Here is a 17,518-nt window from a genome sequence, read left to right on the forward strand (position 1 = left end):
AAAAAGTAAGCGCAGTAACAGAATGATAGAAATTGGAAAAAAAAGTAAGCGCAGTAACAGAATGATAGAAATTGGAATAGCCAGCCGTTGCCCAATAAATTACAGCAAACCCCGCACCTCGTATGTAATTCACAAAAACACTAAAATTGCTCTAAATATTTTGTAGGTTAGCAGTATCTGTCAATAATAGTAAACGAGTCTGATTTTGAACTTGCTGAAAGAAGTGATGTTGAATTTTAACTTTCAAGGTCACACAAGATCAAAAGCCATAGTGTCATTTGAAATGTGGGTTTCTGTCAATACCATTAAGTGTGCGTATCTGTAGTTGTTTCAGAGATATGGCCCTCTGAAATTCGATCTTGGAAAATCGACCCCCATTGAACTTTGAACTTTACTATCTTCAAAGATAATGATTTTAACTATATTTCATTCAAAGAATTGTTTTCGGCACTGGAAAATTATATATTTGACAGAGTTATAGTAAAAAACAAAAAATCGTTGTGGCTTTCAGGTCACTGTTTCAATGGCGTCTATTGTGTCATTGTATATTTCTCTAGTAATTATTCCGTAAAGAAACAGATTATCGTAACACGGATATCAGAAATCCACCAAAAACAACTCTCTCTCTCTCTCTCTCTCTCTCTCTCTCTCTCTCTCTCTCTCTCTCTCTCTCTCTCTCTCTCTCTCTCTCTCTCTCTGTATGGGGGGAGTACATAGGCAATTATTAACCGACTTCTTCATGTTGCAGCGATTTGCACATATGCTCCTAGTAGTGCCTGCAATAATACTATTTTGGAATGAGGGACGAAGAACCTACAGTATAACCATAGTAATTCCTAAACTGGAATAGTGACCTCTGCTTTTTAACCCCTATTTTCAGCTATATTATCATTACGATCGGAAAAGTGCCTTTTACGTTGCTTTGCGAGGTCTCTTATATTGCTTGAAAAAAAAAAAAGAAAAAAAAAAACTAACGTACATTTCAGGCGATAAGTTTAAACTATCGAAAGATTAGGTGCCTATATAAGGTCAAAACACGGTCTGTGAATGTGATCAACGATAATTTATATATTTCAATACAAATGTTCAATTCGGACATCTATGACGTCAGGAATTGACACCAGTTGAACGGTCAGTTTTGGGGGCTATGACTATGACTGACTGTCTAAGGTCCGGACAATCTGTCTTTGGGTGTGTGTGTGTGTGTGTTTAACGGTGAGAAAAATCTTTCAACTTTCATGGAAATATTTATTTACATAAATGTTCCGCCCTAATTATTTTGTTTTCTCCCACACCTCAAACGCAGACTTGTCCTCGTCTCTTCCCCCTTTCATTACGAAGCCAAAAAGCTTTCTTCAAGGTTATTTCTCTTCAGCCAGTCATTTAAAGGTCAAAACTAGGCAAAACACTTTAAAAACTACATAGCGATTATTCGAAATGAAAACATTCATGACAACCCTTGAAAGTTGTCAAAAAATTTTTATTCAAAAAATAAAGAATTCATTAATTTAATATGGCGTAGCCATGGTAACCACTACATGTCAGGATCATGCCCTCGTCTCGTATACACTCAAAATTCGATGTTTGAAGGACACACGTCGGTGACCGACGAAAAAGAACATGATGACTTATTAAATTAAACTACAAAACGAGTAAATCAATATTTATAAAGATGCAATAAAATAAATTAAGAAATCTTACTGCCTATTTGAGAAAGATTGAGAAATAAAATTTTTTTCTGTACTGTTCACTCTTTAACAACTAGACCATTATGACAATGCAACGAGCAGGTTCTTTAATACAAATATTTAAATGATCCCAATTTGCCTCAATACTAACTTCTAAACCTACATAACGCCTGTCTCTCAACCCTCACCCCCCCTCTAGGGAAGAAGAATCGGCGCCAACTTGCCGCCACCAAGAAACCAGGAATTTTCTACCACCTTCCAAATAGAAGACGTCAGCCGCCCAACACCAACCGACCCTTAAAGGGCATTCGGAGGAGAAACCCAAGGGTACAGCATCAACATGAATATCATTATTGACCGAGTAGCCCGTCTAGCAGGATTCCATAGGGTCATACGATTTCAATATCTGTCAAAATGGAAGCCCCACAGCAACATTCATAAGGCTACGAATAAACACTAGTTTAAATAAATATTATGACAATTTTGCCTGCATGTTTGAATGTTTGATTATGGAAAATAAGTATTCGAATAAGATAATAATAATAATGCCCATCAATATATTAACTCGTAAATAAAAATAGCCCGATCAGCATATACAAAACATAGGCGCTACATAATCACACACATAAATATATATATATTTACAGGTTTTGCTGATCATGGCAATACACAAACCCTTAGGGTAACTCCACTCAGAAAGGTGTATGTATCGATATATATATATATATATATATATATACAGTCAAATGTTCTCCGCGAACACTAAAGGGTATCGAGTCCAGAATGGTTAGGAACCACAAGCAGTTTCTCTCCTCCCCACATTGTCCCTCCCTCCATTATCCATAAAAAACCTAAGACTACCAAATAAGGTTCGAGCCGTTTGAGTGGTTTCCCATCAACATGTCTTGCACCGGGACCCTGTCGCCAAACATCGGGACCGGTAGGAGCCGGGATGCTACACCTAGATGAATAGAACTATAGGATAGCAGACCTAACTCCACAAAAACAAATTTAGGAGTCTTTATGTAGATAAAGTGGAACCATAATAGCTACATAAGGTATTTTTAGAGAGGTACGCTACATCTAATTCCACAGATGAACCATCCTACTATAGGCTGAATTGAATAGAAAAATAGAAGCGATACTAAATCTAGTCCAGTATGTATATATGTGTATATATATATATATATATATAGAGAGAGAGAGAGAGAGAGAGAGAGAGAGAGAGAGAGAGAGAGAGAGAGAGAGATCCGAAGTGTAGTGTATACACGTAGGAGTTGCTTATGGGGCCAGTTTTAATGCCACACCTTCTTGCTGCGGGGGTTCAACGACCTGTTCATTATATCAAACGAAAGAGGGAAATCACAGTCAAACTAGATTGGAATTTATGATGTTCGAGGATAGCCCAAACAGGACGAATATTGTCCAAATGTTGTTGTAAACTTAAATAACAGGTTTTTGACTGTGAAGGCACCAGCCACCAGATTCAGCACAAAGTTCATTTGAGAGAGAGAGAGAGAGAGAGAGAGAGAGAGAGACGAGGCCGACTATTATGGACAAAAACGATTAAATAAATATGTGGATATCCTTGCCCAAAGCATTACCCCTGATAGGAAATTCCTTCAACATGGACAAACGCGCGCGCTCTCTCTCTCTCTCTCTCTCTCTCTCTCTCTCTCTCTCTCGTTACATATACAGGTACATATTGTTAGTATAAATAATTTTTCTTCAATCGCCATTCGCCAGTCACTTTTAAGAAAATCTTAGATCCCACATTTGAAAATTCATAATATCCTTTCTCCATCTAAAACAATACGCCTGTATCAACGACATTAAAATGGGGTTATCATTGTTACCCCACGCGATATCTGAGAGAAAGCAAGTGAAAGTTCCAAACCTGAAGGTTACACCATGATTTTGCATTTAAAAACTGCCTTACCATACTTTGCTCTTACTCGCAACCAGGACCCTGCTCGCAAATTATATAAACTATATATTTTCGCATCAGTGTCCTGGCTAAAAACAAAATTGCTATTAATTTGCTGAACGAAAACTCTCTCTATAAACTCATTATCCATAGTCTGGACATTAATCTCTGGTACTGTTGTTCAAGCAAGTTCTTTGTGTATGTTGCACAAGATTTTTTTTCCAATTCAGATCATCCAATGCTTTAAAATCTTCCCAAACTGTACCATCATGTACGTTAGAATTATTTATGTAGTTAATTCTAGAACCAAGTATGTAGTTGACCCTAGAACTAATAACGTAGTTAATTCTAGAACTAAGTATGTAGTTAACCCTAGAACTAATAACGTAGTTAATTCTAGAACTAAGTATGTAGTTAACCCTAGAACTAATAACGTAGTTAATTCTAGAACTAATAGCGTAGTTAATTCTAGACCCAAGAACGTAGTTAATTCTAGAACTAAGTATTTAATTAATTCTAGAACTAAGTATTTAATTAATTCTAGAACTAAGTATGTAATTTATTCTAGAACCAAGAACGTAGTTAACCCTAGAACCAAGTGCGTAGTTAATTCTAGAACTAAGTATTTAATTAATTCTAGAACTAAGTATGTAATTTATTCTAGAACCAAGAACGTAGTTAACCCTAGAACCAAGTGCGTAGTTAATTCTAGAACCAAGAACGTAGTTAATTCTAGAACTAAGTATTTAATTAATTCTAGAACTAAGTATTTAATTAATTCTAGAACTAAGTATGTAATTTATTCTAGAACCAAGAACGTAGTTAACCCTAGAACCAAGTGCGTAGTTAATTCTAGAACCAAGTGCGTAGTTAATTCTAGAACTAAGTATTTAATTAATTCTAGAACTAAGTATTTAATTAATTCTAGAACTAAGTATGTAATTTATTCTAGAACCAAGAACGTAGTTAACCCTAGAACCAAGTGCGTAGTTAATTCTAGAACCAAGTGCGTAGTTAATTCTAGAACTAAGTATTTAATTAATTCTAGAACTAAGTATTTAATTAATTCTAGAACTAAGTATGTAATTTATTCTAGAACCAAGAACGTAGTTAACCCTAGAACCAAGTGCGTAGTTAATTCTAGAACCAAGTGCGTAGTTAATTCTAGAACCAAGAACGTAGTTAATTCTAGAACCAAAAACGTAGTTGACTCTAGAACTAAGTACGTAGTTAATTCTAGAACTAAGTATGTAGTAAATTCTTGAGCTAAGTGCGTAGTAAATTCTAGATCTAAGTGCGTAGTTAATTCTAGAGCTAAGTACGCAGTTAATTCTAAAACTAATTATGTAGTTTACTCTAAGCCTAGCCTTCTTCATCAGAAGACTCAATATTTCACAGTACTCTAGAATTTTTATTTCATCTGTTACTGTGATCAGATAGTGAATGGATCTTCCTAATCTGGTGTTTGAATCGGTGAAACTAAAGAATGGATAAACTTCAGACGTCCAAACTTGTTTTAAATGTTTTTATTTTGGACAGGTTGACATGAACCACATTTCGGTTTATATTTATCTATTTTATGCTGTTACTAAATATATATATTTTTTCTTATTTCTCATTTACTGTTTATTCTCTACTTCCCTATTCCCTTAACTCACTAGGTTGCTTCCCCTACTGGAGCCTTTAGGACTGTAGCCTTTTGTTTTTCCAATTTAGGTTGAAGATCGGCTAGCAAAAATAATAAAAAATATTAGGATAAACATATTGGGTTAGATTAAAACTTTTTGGCCATAGATCAGTCACTGGGATCAAGAGACCTTTCAGCAGTTGGAATTTAATTTGTTAAAATTTAAAAAAATATCACGAATCAGTTTTATTGCGTTATAAATTTGAAAATATGAACCCACAATCACTCATAGCTGCATGTCATTCACATCTTAAACTTTCATCAAAATATTATTTTCACGTACATAACAAAAGCACTTCTTTAACACAAAAATATCAGCGACAGATCTGGAATTCCAGATATATTTATGTGGACGATCATTAGTCTGGTAACAACTTGAAAATTTTAGTTGTTAAGCATATTTAAACTATTAATATTACCCCTTAAGCTTTTATATTTCTTGTCATCCAAATAGACGACAACCACCTCATGCATTTTCTTAAAATGTATAACCTATTAAATCGCTTCATGCCAAGAGTTAGGAAGTTTCTATACAATAATTCGCATTTGGAACAACTTAAGCTTCCACGTCTGCTACCTCATTCACATGAATTCTCATATGCCAGGGAACCCATCAGATATTACCAGTTTTGTTCTCACAGCAAATGTAAAAGAGCCCCTTGAAATTTCTGAACTAATGGAAGTATGCTATTAAAACTGTCAACAGTATCCAATACGCTGTTAGTCACAGTGTATTAGAAACGTTCTAGAGTTTCTCATAAGAGCTCTCAAGTTTTCACCAATGGTTCTTATTTTTTGCAGTGTATATACACTAATGTAGAGGCACTGTTAGGTAATTTATCTAGATAGCACTCTCTTGGAGACTCCAACACATCGGACACCATTCTCCGGCATGGGGCCATCGGATTAATAACTTTTTATCATCTTATACAGTTTCATGTTCACTGAATACATAATTAATCTTCCAATGAAATGCTTATTTCTGAATGAATTTGACTGCGTAATGTTTCATGGGTGCTACTATAGCGTGATTCCTACCCTCATTTTCTGTTCCTACCTCAATTTGGGGATTTAAATCTACTAGAGAGTGATTCCTACCAACCCACCGAAACAAGCAAACCACCAAATAATGTTAGGTCAGGTTAGGTTGGTTGGTTCATCCAGGGGCACTTGGATGAACACTGCTGGCGTACTTTGAAAGGAGATCAAGACCACTTCGAAGCAGTCTTAAACGACATTAAACAAGTTTTCGTTAGTTAATTTTTGTTACTAAATTAGGGCTTCAATTTTACAATTTTGATGCACGAAGTTAATTCTGATTGTTTCAAGTGCGTTTTATGGATTTTCAGCATGTTTTATCGAATAGAATAGATTAAAATAGTGTCAAGAAGTATGTTTTATCTATCCTCCTTTGGTAGGAATCACCTCATACCCCAAAAAATAGGGTAGGAATCACACTAGTAGAATCCTAATGGTAGGAATCACACTATAGTAGCCCCGTTTCATGTATGACATTAGGAGGGTTAGGAGACCTTTCAATTTCCTCATTTTTTTTTTATCTCGAGAGAATGCTATTAACTTCACCAATGCCTGATTTGAAAGGACGTAGATAGTCTTTGGTCCTCAACTCTAACAAATCTCTCAGGGTTTCTATGATTTTCAAGAAAATTAGAGGAACGGTTACTGGGGTCAGATATAATTCTACACATACCGCAAACTTAATTATGTGGACAATTAGTAATACCCACTTAATTGTTCTCAGTAGACGAAGTTTTAAATGCACCAGAGCATATTCTAAGAGCCAGATTATGCACAATATCAAATCTCTTAATTCAGCAAAGCACAAACAAACAAACAAAAGTTTTGGCTGAGAGAAATAAATCCGATTTAGAAACCGTTGTAGTAAAACTCAAAGTGACATGAACTGTAAAATGCAAACCCGCTTAAGGTATCGCAAAATCGTGGCCGGATATATTAATAAAACGAAGTATTCCCCAGATAGGTCACAAGAAAAAAAAAGCCAGAAGAGAAACCTTTTTATATAGATAACGCACGGAAAATAGGTGAGGCCGCCAGACATAAACAATTTGGAAGGATGAAAGATCTTCAAAATACGTACTACCAAGTCATAAAATACTTGGGAAATACGACCAACAGCTGAGCTGATGTTCCATCGCATGAAAAAAAAAAAAAAAAAAAACTTCAGAAATACAACAAATCACTAAGCCCAACGCAAGAATAGCGCTTGCAAGATGAATTATATATACATATATATATATATATATATATATATATATATATATATATATATAGAGAGAGAGAGAGGAGGAGAGAGAGAGAGAGAGAGAGAGAGAGAGAGAGGAGAGAGAGAGAGAGAGAGAGAGAGAGAGAGAGAGAGAGAGAGAAATACAACAAACGGCTGCGTATAACGCAAGGAAATTTAGAAGAAAAATGAGAGGTTTTGAATAACTTTATATAATAGGTGCACAAATATGCGTAAATTGGCACCACCCCTATACAGCAAATTCTACGCGTTATCCCTAAATCCATGACGACCCCTGACTTACCTGGTATTAGCAGGAGGGCTCAGATAAATTACGTTAAGGATTACCCAATTTATATCATAGGGCAGCCAGGTCATATCAAGCTTATTTCACTTTAACACAATAGACCGATTATCTAATTATCTCATCTGAACTATAATACACACTATTGTGGTCTGACTTTATAGACCACTCGTGAATGGCAAAAGCAATGACAAAGGACGGTAACTACTCTAGATACTGACCGTACATACATATATAGACTATTCGAAATTGGTAAGAATCATGCAATGGGAGGAAGAACTTTTTGTTATGCTGCACCGAGACTCTTCAACGACCTTCCACTTGATGTCATGAATAGCAAATATGTGGCAGCTTTCAAGAAAAACCAGACGACTTATCTCTTAGGAAAGTGTTATAATAGTGATCAGAAAATTATTAAGCCTGAATACAAATGCTAGCGAATAACTGAAAAGATACAGAGCAAAATATAAACTGGAAAGAAATTATTTTCACACATCAAGGCCCGCCTGAACAGACTCTTAGTGGTCTGATGGAGGGCGAGAAATAAACCCCTAAAAGTAAAAGTAAGTAATCAGCACCCGAGCTAGACCAAGGAGGGACAGGACAATGGCTGCTAATGACTAAGCAGGTAAAATTATAGCCTCCCCAAAATCACATCCTTAGCTGGCAAGGATGGCGAGGTTGCAGACACTTAAGAAACTATCAAGTTTAAGCAGAACTCGAACCCCAGTCCAGCAGATCTTTAGGCAGAATGGTTTTCCATAGGCCATCATAACCATTTCATCCCAATAATGCAAACCCATAAAATAGTCGCAGCCGATGGCTTAAAAGTGGGTGGCACAAGTCTACGGATGCTCGAGCTAGATATTTAGCAACGAGGAAGCACAGATGTCTATAAACGTGCAATGAAAAGCTTGCAGGGTTAATTAAATACAATAGAAAATGTGTAATATTAAGTGTCAGATTAACTCCCACGTAGCTCTTGATAATTTTGATTAATAAAAATTCCAAACCAGATGGATTATGGTGAATAAGACAAGATATCTCCGATAATTAATCATCACAATCATTCAATGATTAACTACGTCCACAAAGACAAGAGGCTATAATTCAAAGGTGTGCCTAGATATTACAAAATTGTCCTCCGCACTAATAAAAGCCATAGCAATTACCCAATAACTAAGTTAACTAGATCATTACAACCACAAAACGTCACCTGGCCATGTAACAGTTCCTTGCATGTTGGCGATGCCTTCTAAATATAGCCGTAACTAACGGCGCCATGGCCCATGATGATCACAAGAGAGAGAGAGAGAGAGAGAGAGGAGAGAGAGAGAGAGAGAGGAGAGAGAGAGAGAGAGAGAGAGAGTTACATGGCTTTTAATGTCTCAAAGCCTTTTTTAGTTCATCCGCGGAGACTCCATTTGCTCTTGGATAGAGCGATTTGGTTGGAACGTTCAGTGTGTTTTTATGATCTTGTCTAATTCATTCTCGAAATTGAGAGAGTATCCAAGACCTAAAACCCAAAATTTATTTATACATAACCCCCTCTCTTCATCAAAGAATTTTAGATCGCAAGCATAAAGAAAATGTAAGCACTAATTATCTAATTTAGCCATCCTTTAGAAAATTTCTCAACACAACCTTCTAGGAAAACAAAACTAGTATATATCCCTCAAATAACCCAAGTTGATACGTAGATCTCCATCACACGTGTGATACAGATGTTATGATAAAGTGCCACAGATGTTCAACTTTATATAAGAAACAAGGCCACAAAAGCTATAACAATCTCTTGTGCATTGGCTCATTGTGTGTTACAAAAGTTTTATAACAATTTCTATTTATAAAAAGCCACGTGCAGGGTTAAAATGAAGTTAAATTTGTAAAAATATTAAAACTAGGATTTTCGAAGCCTTACTTTTACTAGTCTCTGTCAGCAAAATGAAAGATATACTTATCCAATACTGTGAAGAAGAAGAAGAAGAAGAAGGAGAGAGAGAGAGAGATATTCGTCTGTCTCTGGTTTCTTCCGCCCCGACGTCTAGGTCCACTTTTCACTGAATCAGAACCATAGACAGGAACTATGAATGTGGGAAGAAAGGACCCCCATGTAGAGAGCAGGAAATTAGATATGAGAGAGAGAGAGAGAGAGAGAGAGAGAGAGAGAGGAGAGAGAGAGAGAGAGGAGAGAGAGGAGAGAGAGAGAGAGAGAGATTAAAACTTAAACCCATTAAAGAAAAAATCTAAGAAAATGAGTTCGCCAGAACAACAATGCAGAGTAAGCAAACAAACACCAAAGCTTTTCTCTGCAGTTGCAAGGAAGGGTTTTATCAACACTGATAACGAGCTCAACGAACAACATCAACTCTCACAATTATGCGAAGAGGCCAGACGACGTTCCACGAACATAACAAAAGAAATTGCTTTTGTACACATACAAGCTTGAAATCATACTTTTGTTTGAGTGGAAAAGACTGAAAATCTATTTTTTTTTTTTTTTCGTTTAATATGAAACGAGAAGTTTAATCATTCGAAGATATTTTAAATTAATACTGTTTATATACAGTATATATTTAGGCCTAATGGCACAATAACGTCCAAAAAAGGGTTGAATAATACATGAACCACACAAGAACGTCCACGTAGGCCTATTCCATCCCGTAAAATGTATCCCCCATTTCATTACATCTGGGACCATATGTACATACAAGTGCTACAAATAAGACACTAAATGTAAAGTAAAACAAAGTAATTGAATTAAAAAGAAGAAAACATCCCTAACAATGCAATAAAAGAATCTCCCTGGCGACTAGACAGGGGGGGGCCCGCTGATTGTCCGAAGCCCAGACGTGACGACGATCTGGTCACAAGGACACATCGTGCAAGACTTGGCCTCAGCTCACCGTCGGTCAAGTTCAAGGTCTAACGGTCAAATTCAAAGCTGATTTTAGAAGTGCTCCCGGAGCTGCTATTCGTTTGGGTATCAAGCAAATAACTTTTCATCATGTATCCAGAGGACTGTGTGAAAAAAGATAATTATGGGCCTGTGGTAAACAAAGATAGTTTGAACTTCAATGGGCTTCAACTTAACTCTTTATTAGCAGTGAGGTAGTCTTTATTATTTATTAAATGCGAGGTATGAAATATAAACGCAAAATCATCAAATCTTTAAGTAAATATAGATTGAAATACATTACTGTCTCTACCAAATAGCCAGATAATTCTTCCAATGAGGCCCTAACCTTAAAAATCAACTCATTCAAATAGCAGATTCAAGGAACATTAATCTCTCGTATATTACAGAGCAAAAATAATTATATATATATATATATATATATATATATATATATATATATATATATATATATATATATATATATATATATAAATTATATGGTCACGCTCAGCGGCATTGCCAGACTTTATAAACTACCCGGTCTCTTCCCGTCCCTAGGGTAGGAGGGAGAGGGAGTTGTGCGAGTGTGCTATCTAAATACTTAACCGTTATCTATTACGGGTCGCGTACACTAATTTAATACTATCCAGTAGTCTTCACATCTTACAATTAACAGCCTTCTCATCTCTCATCATAAGGCTGCCAAAACGTAATAAAACTAAGTATGCTCATTTGTCATCATGGCTAGTACAGTGGTAACCCGTTCGCCTAGGAATCGCATGGCACCAGATCGATCCACGCCCGGGACCGTGACTAAGCTCTGCTCCACCTCATTTACATGAAACACTAGTGACTCCTTGTACATACTTTGAAAACCCCTGCGACCTCCTCGTGTATACTTAGAAACCCTTGGAGCTCCTGCTTTCACCTACTTAGAAACCATTTGAGCTCCTGCTTTCACCTACCTAGAAACTCTTCGAACTCCTGCTTTCACCCACTTAGAAACCCTTCGAACTCCTGCTTATACCCACTTAGAAAACCTGCAAGCTCCTCCTTGCACCTACTTAGAAAACCTGTAAGCTCCTCATTGCATCTACTTAGAAAACCTGCGAGCTCCTCCTTGCACCTACTTAGAAAACCTGTAAGCTCCTCCTTGCACCTACTTAGAAAACCTACGAGCTCCTCCTTGCATCTACTTAGAAAACCTGCAAGCTCCTCCTTGCACCTACTTAGAAAACCTGCAAGCTCCTCCTTGCACCTACTTAGAAAACCTGCAAGCTCCTCCTTGCACCTACTTAGAAAACCTGTAAGCTCCTCCTTGCACCTACTTAGAAAACCTACGAGCTCCTCCTTGCATCTACTTAGAAAACCTGCAAGCTCCTCCTTGCACCTACTTAGAAAACCTGCAAGCTCCTCCTTGCACCTACTTAGAAAACCTGCGAGCTCCTCCTTGCACCTTAGAAAACCTGCGAGCTCCTCCTTGCACCTTAGAAAACCTGCGAGCTCCTCCTTGCACCTTAGAAAACCTCTTAACTCCTCCTTGCACCTACTTGAAACAATGCAAGCTATTCATTGCACCCATTTAAAATCCTGCAAGCTATTCATTGTACCTACTTGAAACCCTGTAAGCTCCTCTTTGCATCTACTTTAAAAAAGCCTGCAAGATCTAGCTAGCACCTACTCGACCACCGCGAGCTATTTAGAAACTATCTCGCTTTCCAACTAAAATATGAGAAAGAACCAAATAAAATTACGCGATGAGGAAAATGGGATATGGGCCAGAATCTCCGCTATGCAAGCCGTCCCGACACCGTAGCCGTGCCAACATTCAACAGGATCAACACCTCCACACCACCAATAGGTTTATGCAACCACTGGTTTAACTCTACCTCTGTAACGCATCATGAAGCAACGAGGGCGTCTCCATATGCCTACCAAGTTATTTATTATAAAATGAAACATTCCTGGGATTATAATGCTACAGTAATGTATTTGGTTTCAACTTATAAGTTCAGGAATCTCGTTGAGCCAACCATTCATTCAATTCAGGGTATAGGAATGAGGAAGACCATACAGATGGTCGATTGTTAAAATTAAATACTCGGGCAGAATGCAATATTATTCAAAGATAAATGATACTATCTGGTCTTTTAACAAAGGTATGCGTGGGCTTCGAGTTTACCTCATGAGCCTCAATTGTGGAATTAATTACATGGTGCATCCAGAAGATACGATCAAATATATGCAAAGCAAGAAGGAATATTCCAACCTTCCTAAAGTCTATGATTACCAACTAAATTCGCATGATATAAACATACAGACTGACTCTAAAATTAAAATAAACTATTAACGACGTTAATGACGACTTAGCAACATGACCTATGATAATGCAAAGCCTCGTAAGAAAACACATTAACCAGATAAAAAACTTTCACTCCTTGGATAACCTGTTGATCGGTTTGCCCGCCCGGAGAGAGAGAGAGAGAGGAGAGAGAGAGAGAGAGAGAGAGAGAGAGAGAGAGAGAGAGAGGAGAGAGAGAGAGAGAGAGAGAAATGGGCGTATTATGTAGTATCAGGCTTATAACAATTACTACTGGTGGACTTTGGAGATCTTTGTCATCAGAGCTGCCAAATAGTTCGTTCCTAAACATTTTAGTAGTAAAAATAGATCCTTAACACACACGATATTTAGTGCGAGATAAAGATTTCTATGCAAAATGTTTTATATAATTATCAGCGCCTTATAAACAACCCTAGCAACATTTAACAACTAAAAGACATTTTTCTTTATATAAGGCTACTATCTTATAAGAAATACTAGCTACTACTCTCCCCCAACCTATATTTATCAAAATGTTTCTCCTAGTGACTGCATTACTATGATTTTTTTTATATCTTTCAGGCTCCGAAACACGCAGACCAAGAGCAGCCAGCCTACTCGGGCGACGAGGCCCACTTCATACTGGGACTGTGCATTCGGAAATAAAAGTTCTGGGGCGAGTGCCTCTTGGCTTAGGGCCAGACAGAGACAGATAAGCAAGCAGACAAGGCACCCTGTCGTGTGGCACTCTCACCCAAGGTTAGGCTTGGCTCAGTAAACGGATCTCGGAAGAACCAGGAAAGACTAAAATAGCCCTTTCACACGTTACTCCTTAAAGGTGAGGAAACCCTTTACAAATTCCTCTCCACGGAGAGAGAGAGAGAGAGAGAGAGAGAGAGAGAGAGAGAGAGAGAGAGAGAGAGAGAGAGAGAGAAATTCATTTCTAAAGAAATAACAGGCATTGCTGTGAAAAAGCTTTTAGCAAGAGTGTGGTATAGACGATATAGAAGACTGTTGACATCTGACTCAAATTAAGTTATATCCATAAGAAATGGAATGTTAGGAACAAAAATGTTATTAAATCAATTTCAAATACGAATTAAGATATTCACAAAAGAGTACATTTATGATAATTACTTAAATACGAGACGTTTATATTCATAAGTTAAGGAAGTCTGTACAATAAAATTCAATTGTATATTGTATAATTTCTATTAATTAATTTGCATCGAGTTGATTTATAATTTTGTAAAACACTAAGTTCACGTATGTATTTTGGTCTAGAATAATTACGAAAATAGTGCAAATTAATAAAATGTAATTGTATTTCTATAATAAAAGAAAAATATAGGAAGAGTAAAAAAATAACAGAAATAGGCCTATGCCCCACTAGCAAAACTCGGCATCACGATAAGATTATCCATTTAAAGACGCCCTCAGTCATGAGAGCAAAAGCTCCTTTCCCCACACTAAACAAAAACTAAGGTCAAGATATGTTTCAGCCAGGAAAAATTTTGTTTATGAAGAGGGTTTTCATATTTAAAGCCTCAAAAATAATTTGCATAACGAACATTTAGAAATTATCAATTTTGTGTTAACTACTCAGACATACATTTAAACAGTTTTGACGAGTACCATTGCAAAACATCACCAATCACCGGGCTAAAAATTGTTCATTTTTAAGTTCAAAAAACATTTTCACGACTAAGGTTGGAAAATTGACATGATTACCATTACCACATCATCTAGTTGAGACTACCACAACTCAGTTTGCCTGTTTTCCTTTCTCAATTCTATTTCAGCATCGGTGTACTTTGGAAACACAAACTAATATTCCGCTGTAAATTTATTCACTATCGCATATCTTGACCAAAAGCACAAGGGCAATAAACGTTTATATCCCATCTATCACCATTAACCTTAAATAAACCATTCTGCTTCCTTGTCACTACAGTTGACCTTTGTAAGCTACACAAAATTGTAAATAATTCTCACTGTTGAGTCGTGCTGGTACGAAGATGGGTCAAGAGCGCCTTCGCACACTTCCTCCTTGGTTGAGGACTGCCGGCTGACTGAGTAGACCACTCTGCCACCTTCGCATTTACTACTAAAAGTTGGCGGGGCTTTCGCAGGCAGATGCCACATCCCAAGAAGTTTCCTCCCAAAATTTAATGTGGAGATTCTCAAAAAGTGACATCAGATTAAGCTGGGACTTTAAAAAAAAAAAAAAAAGCACACTGCTTTGTTATTATTGTTCCGCCTTCATGTCGCCACTACGAAATCACTTGTGGACTGCATGACATAACAGACGAGTAAGTTACATAATAAAAGTGTCACGCTGCTTTCTTCTTCTTCTTCTCTTCTCATACGAGTCAGCTTACCACCAATGACTGGTTAAAGAGCAACACCACACGAAAGTCACAACCAGGTCAGATGCCGTTTGGGTGTGACACTTAATATGAAAGCTACACTAACAGAAAGAAAGGATAAATAAAAAGATTAGTATGATAATTATTCAAATATCTGGAGGGGTGAATAAGACTAGGATCTACGGCGCCCTCTCTGACCACTTGCCGTGCATGCGTGTTGTTTACATGCAATTCAAGGTCAAATTAGTGAATCTTAAATGAGGGGGCACCGTTTACCTCATAAGACCAAAGAAAAAAAATGTAATTCTTGTTGACAAAACTTAATAAAAAGAAAATTATTCTCAATCACACACACACACACACACATATATATATATATATATATATATATATATATATATATATATATATATATAATATATATATATATATATATATATATATATATATTATATATATATATATGACACTGAATAGTGAATAGCCTGCGTACCAAACACCAGGATTTTTTTTTCCTGAATATTATACATTCTTTCATCCATTTATTGACGGGTGACATGGTGAGTAGGCCGTCAAGGGTCGTCCACGGACCTACTAAGCGTGACCTTACAGCTGTATCACTGAACAATTTATCCAGTGCAATTTATCCAGTGAGGTCACATCAATACGTTAATCGATTATTATTATTATTATTATTATTATTATTATTATTATTATTATTATTATTATTATTATTATTATTATTATTATTACAAGCTAAGCTAGAAGCATAGTTGAAAAAACAGGATGCTATAAACCAAAGGGCTCCAACAGGGAAAAATAGCCCAGTGAAGAAAGGAAACAAGGACATAAACAAACTACAAGAGAAGTAATAAACAATCCAAATAAAATATTTAAGGAACAACCACATTAAATTGGATTTTTTTATATTACTATAAAAATAAAAAAAGAAGGAAAAATAAAATAGAACAGAGTTCCCAATTGTATTCTCAAGCAAGAGAAGTCTAATCCAAGAAAGTGAAAGGCCAAGGTACAGAGGCTATGGCACTACCCAAGAGTAGAGAACAATGTTTTGATTTTAAGTGTCCCTCTCCTAGAAGAGCTGCTTACATAGCTAAAGTTACATCTACCCTTGACCAAGAAGACCAAGAGGAAAGTAGCCACTGAACATTTACAGTGCAGTAATTAACCCCTTGAGCGAAGAATTAGTTGGTAATCTCGGTGTTGTCAGGTGTATGAGGACAGAAGAGAATGTGGAAAGAATAGGACAGACTATTTGGTGGGTGTGTAGGCTAAAGAAAAATGAGCCGTAACCAGATAGATGGTTCCAATGTAGAGAGGGAAGGTAGAGTCGCAGACTAAAATGTGGGTGCAGAAAGGAAAATGCAAACCCAAGTCTGTACTGACTCTGATGCAAACAAACAAAAGGTACTCTGATGCCATTATCCTGACCCAACTACACAAAGCCACAACGACAGATCTATTTTGACGTTGTTATTGATCTTAAGATACTTTTTTTTATTCATTACCTATATATAGTTTATTCATTTCCTTATATCCTTTCCTCGCTGATATTTTTCCCTCTTGGAGCCCTTGAGCTTATAACATCCTGCTTTTCCAACTATGGTTGTAGCTTTAATAATAATAATAATAATAATAATAATTATAATAATAATAACCAAAACAACAACAACAACAATAAAATAATAATAATAATAATAATAAACAATAATAATATTAATAAACAACAACAATAATAATAATAATAATAATAATAATAATAATAATAATAATAATAATAATAATCAAGCGCGTGAGACTAGCAGTCTCACTCCTAAATTGATGCATATTCACGAAGAACACTGAAGTTATACGAATTACTGAAAACTATGGAGACACAGTATGTAGTAGCGTTAAATGGTTACCGTAAAATAAATATAGCAGGGGTTATAAGGTGAATAACCTTTTTAAAATGGTTGGTTAACTGCAAATGTACTAGCGTTACAATAACACAATAACAAAGGTCACTGGCGACTATGGTTTTAAATGCGTGTAATATGG

General features: G+C 36.4%; 1 protein-coding gene across 3 annotated transcripts in view; it reads right to left on the reverse strand.

Annotated features, from left to right (window-relative positions):
• Gyg (Glycogenin) overlaps positions 1–17,518 on the reverse strand; it is a 52,826-nt gene that overhangs the window by 7,856 nt on the left and 27,452 nt on the right. For 2 of the 3 annotated variants that reach the window (XM_068370856.1, XM_068370853.1), the window contains exon 1: positions 15,084–15,241. The exons of the other annotated variant lie outside the window; for it this stretch is intronic. In XM_068370856.1, coding sequence (XP_068226957.1) covers position 15,084 — 1 coding nt within the window. In that variant the 5' untranslated portion in view covers positions 15,085–15,241. Of the gene's footprint in view, positions 1–15,083; positions 15,242–17,518 lie in introns of those variants that run through there. 3 annotated transcript variants of the gene reach the window in all.

Source organism: Palaemon carinicauda, chromosome 3 (genome assembly GCF_036898095.1).
Source record: "Palaemon carinicauda isolate YSFRI2023 chromosome 3, ASM3689809v2, whole genome shotgun sequence".
Classification (NCBI taxonomy): domain Eukaryota; kingdom Metazoa; phylum Arthropoda; class Malacostraca; order Decapoda; family Palaemonidae; genus Palaemon; species Palaemon carinicauda.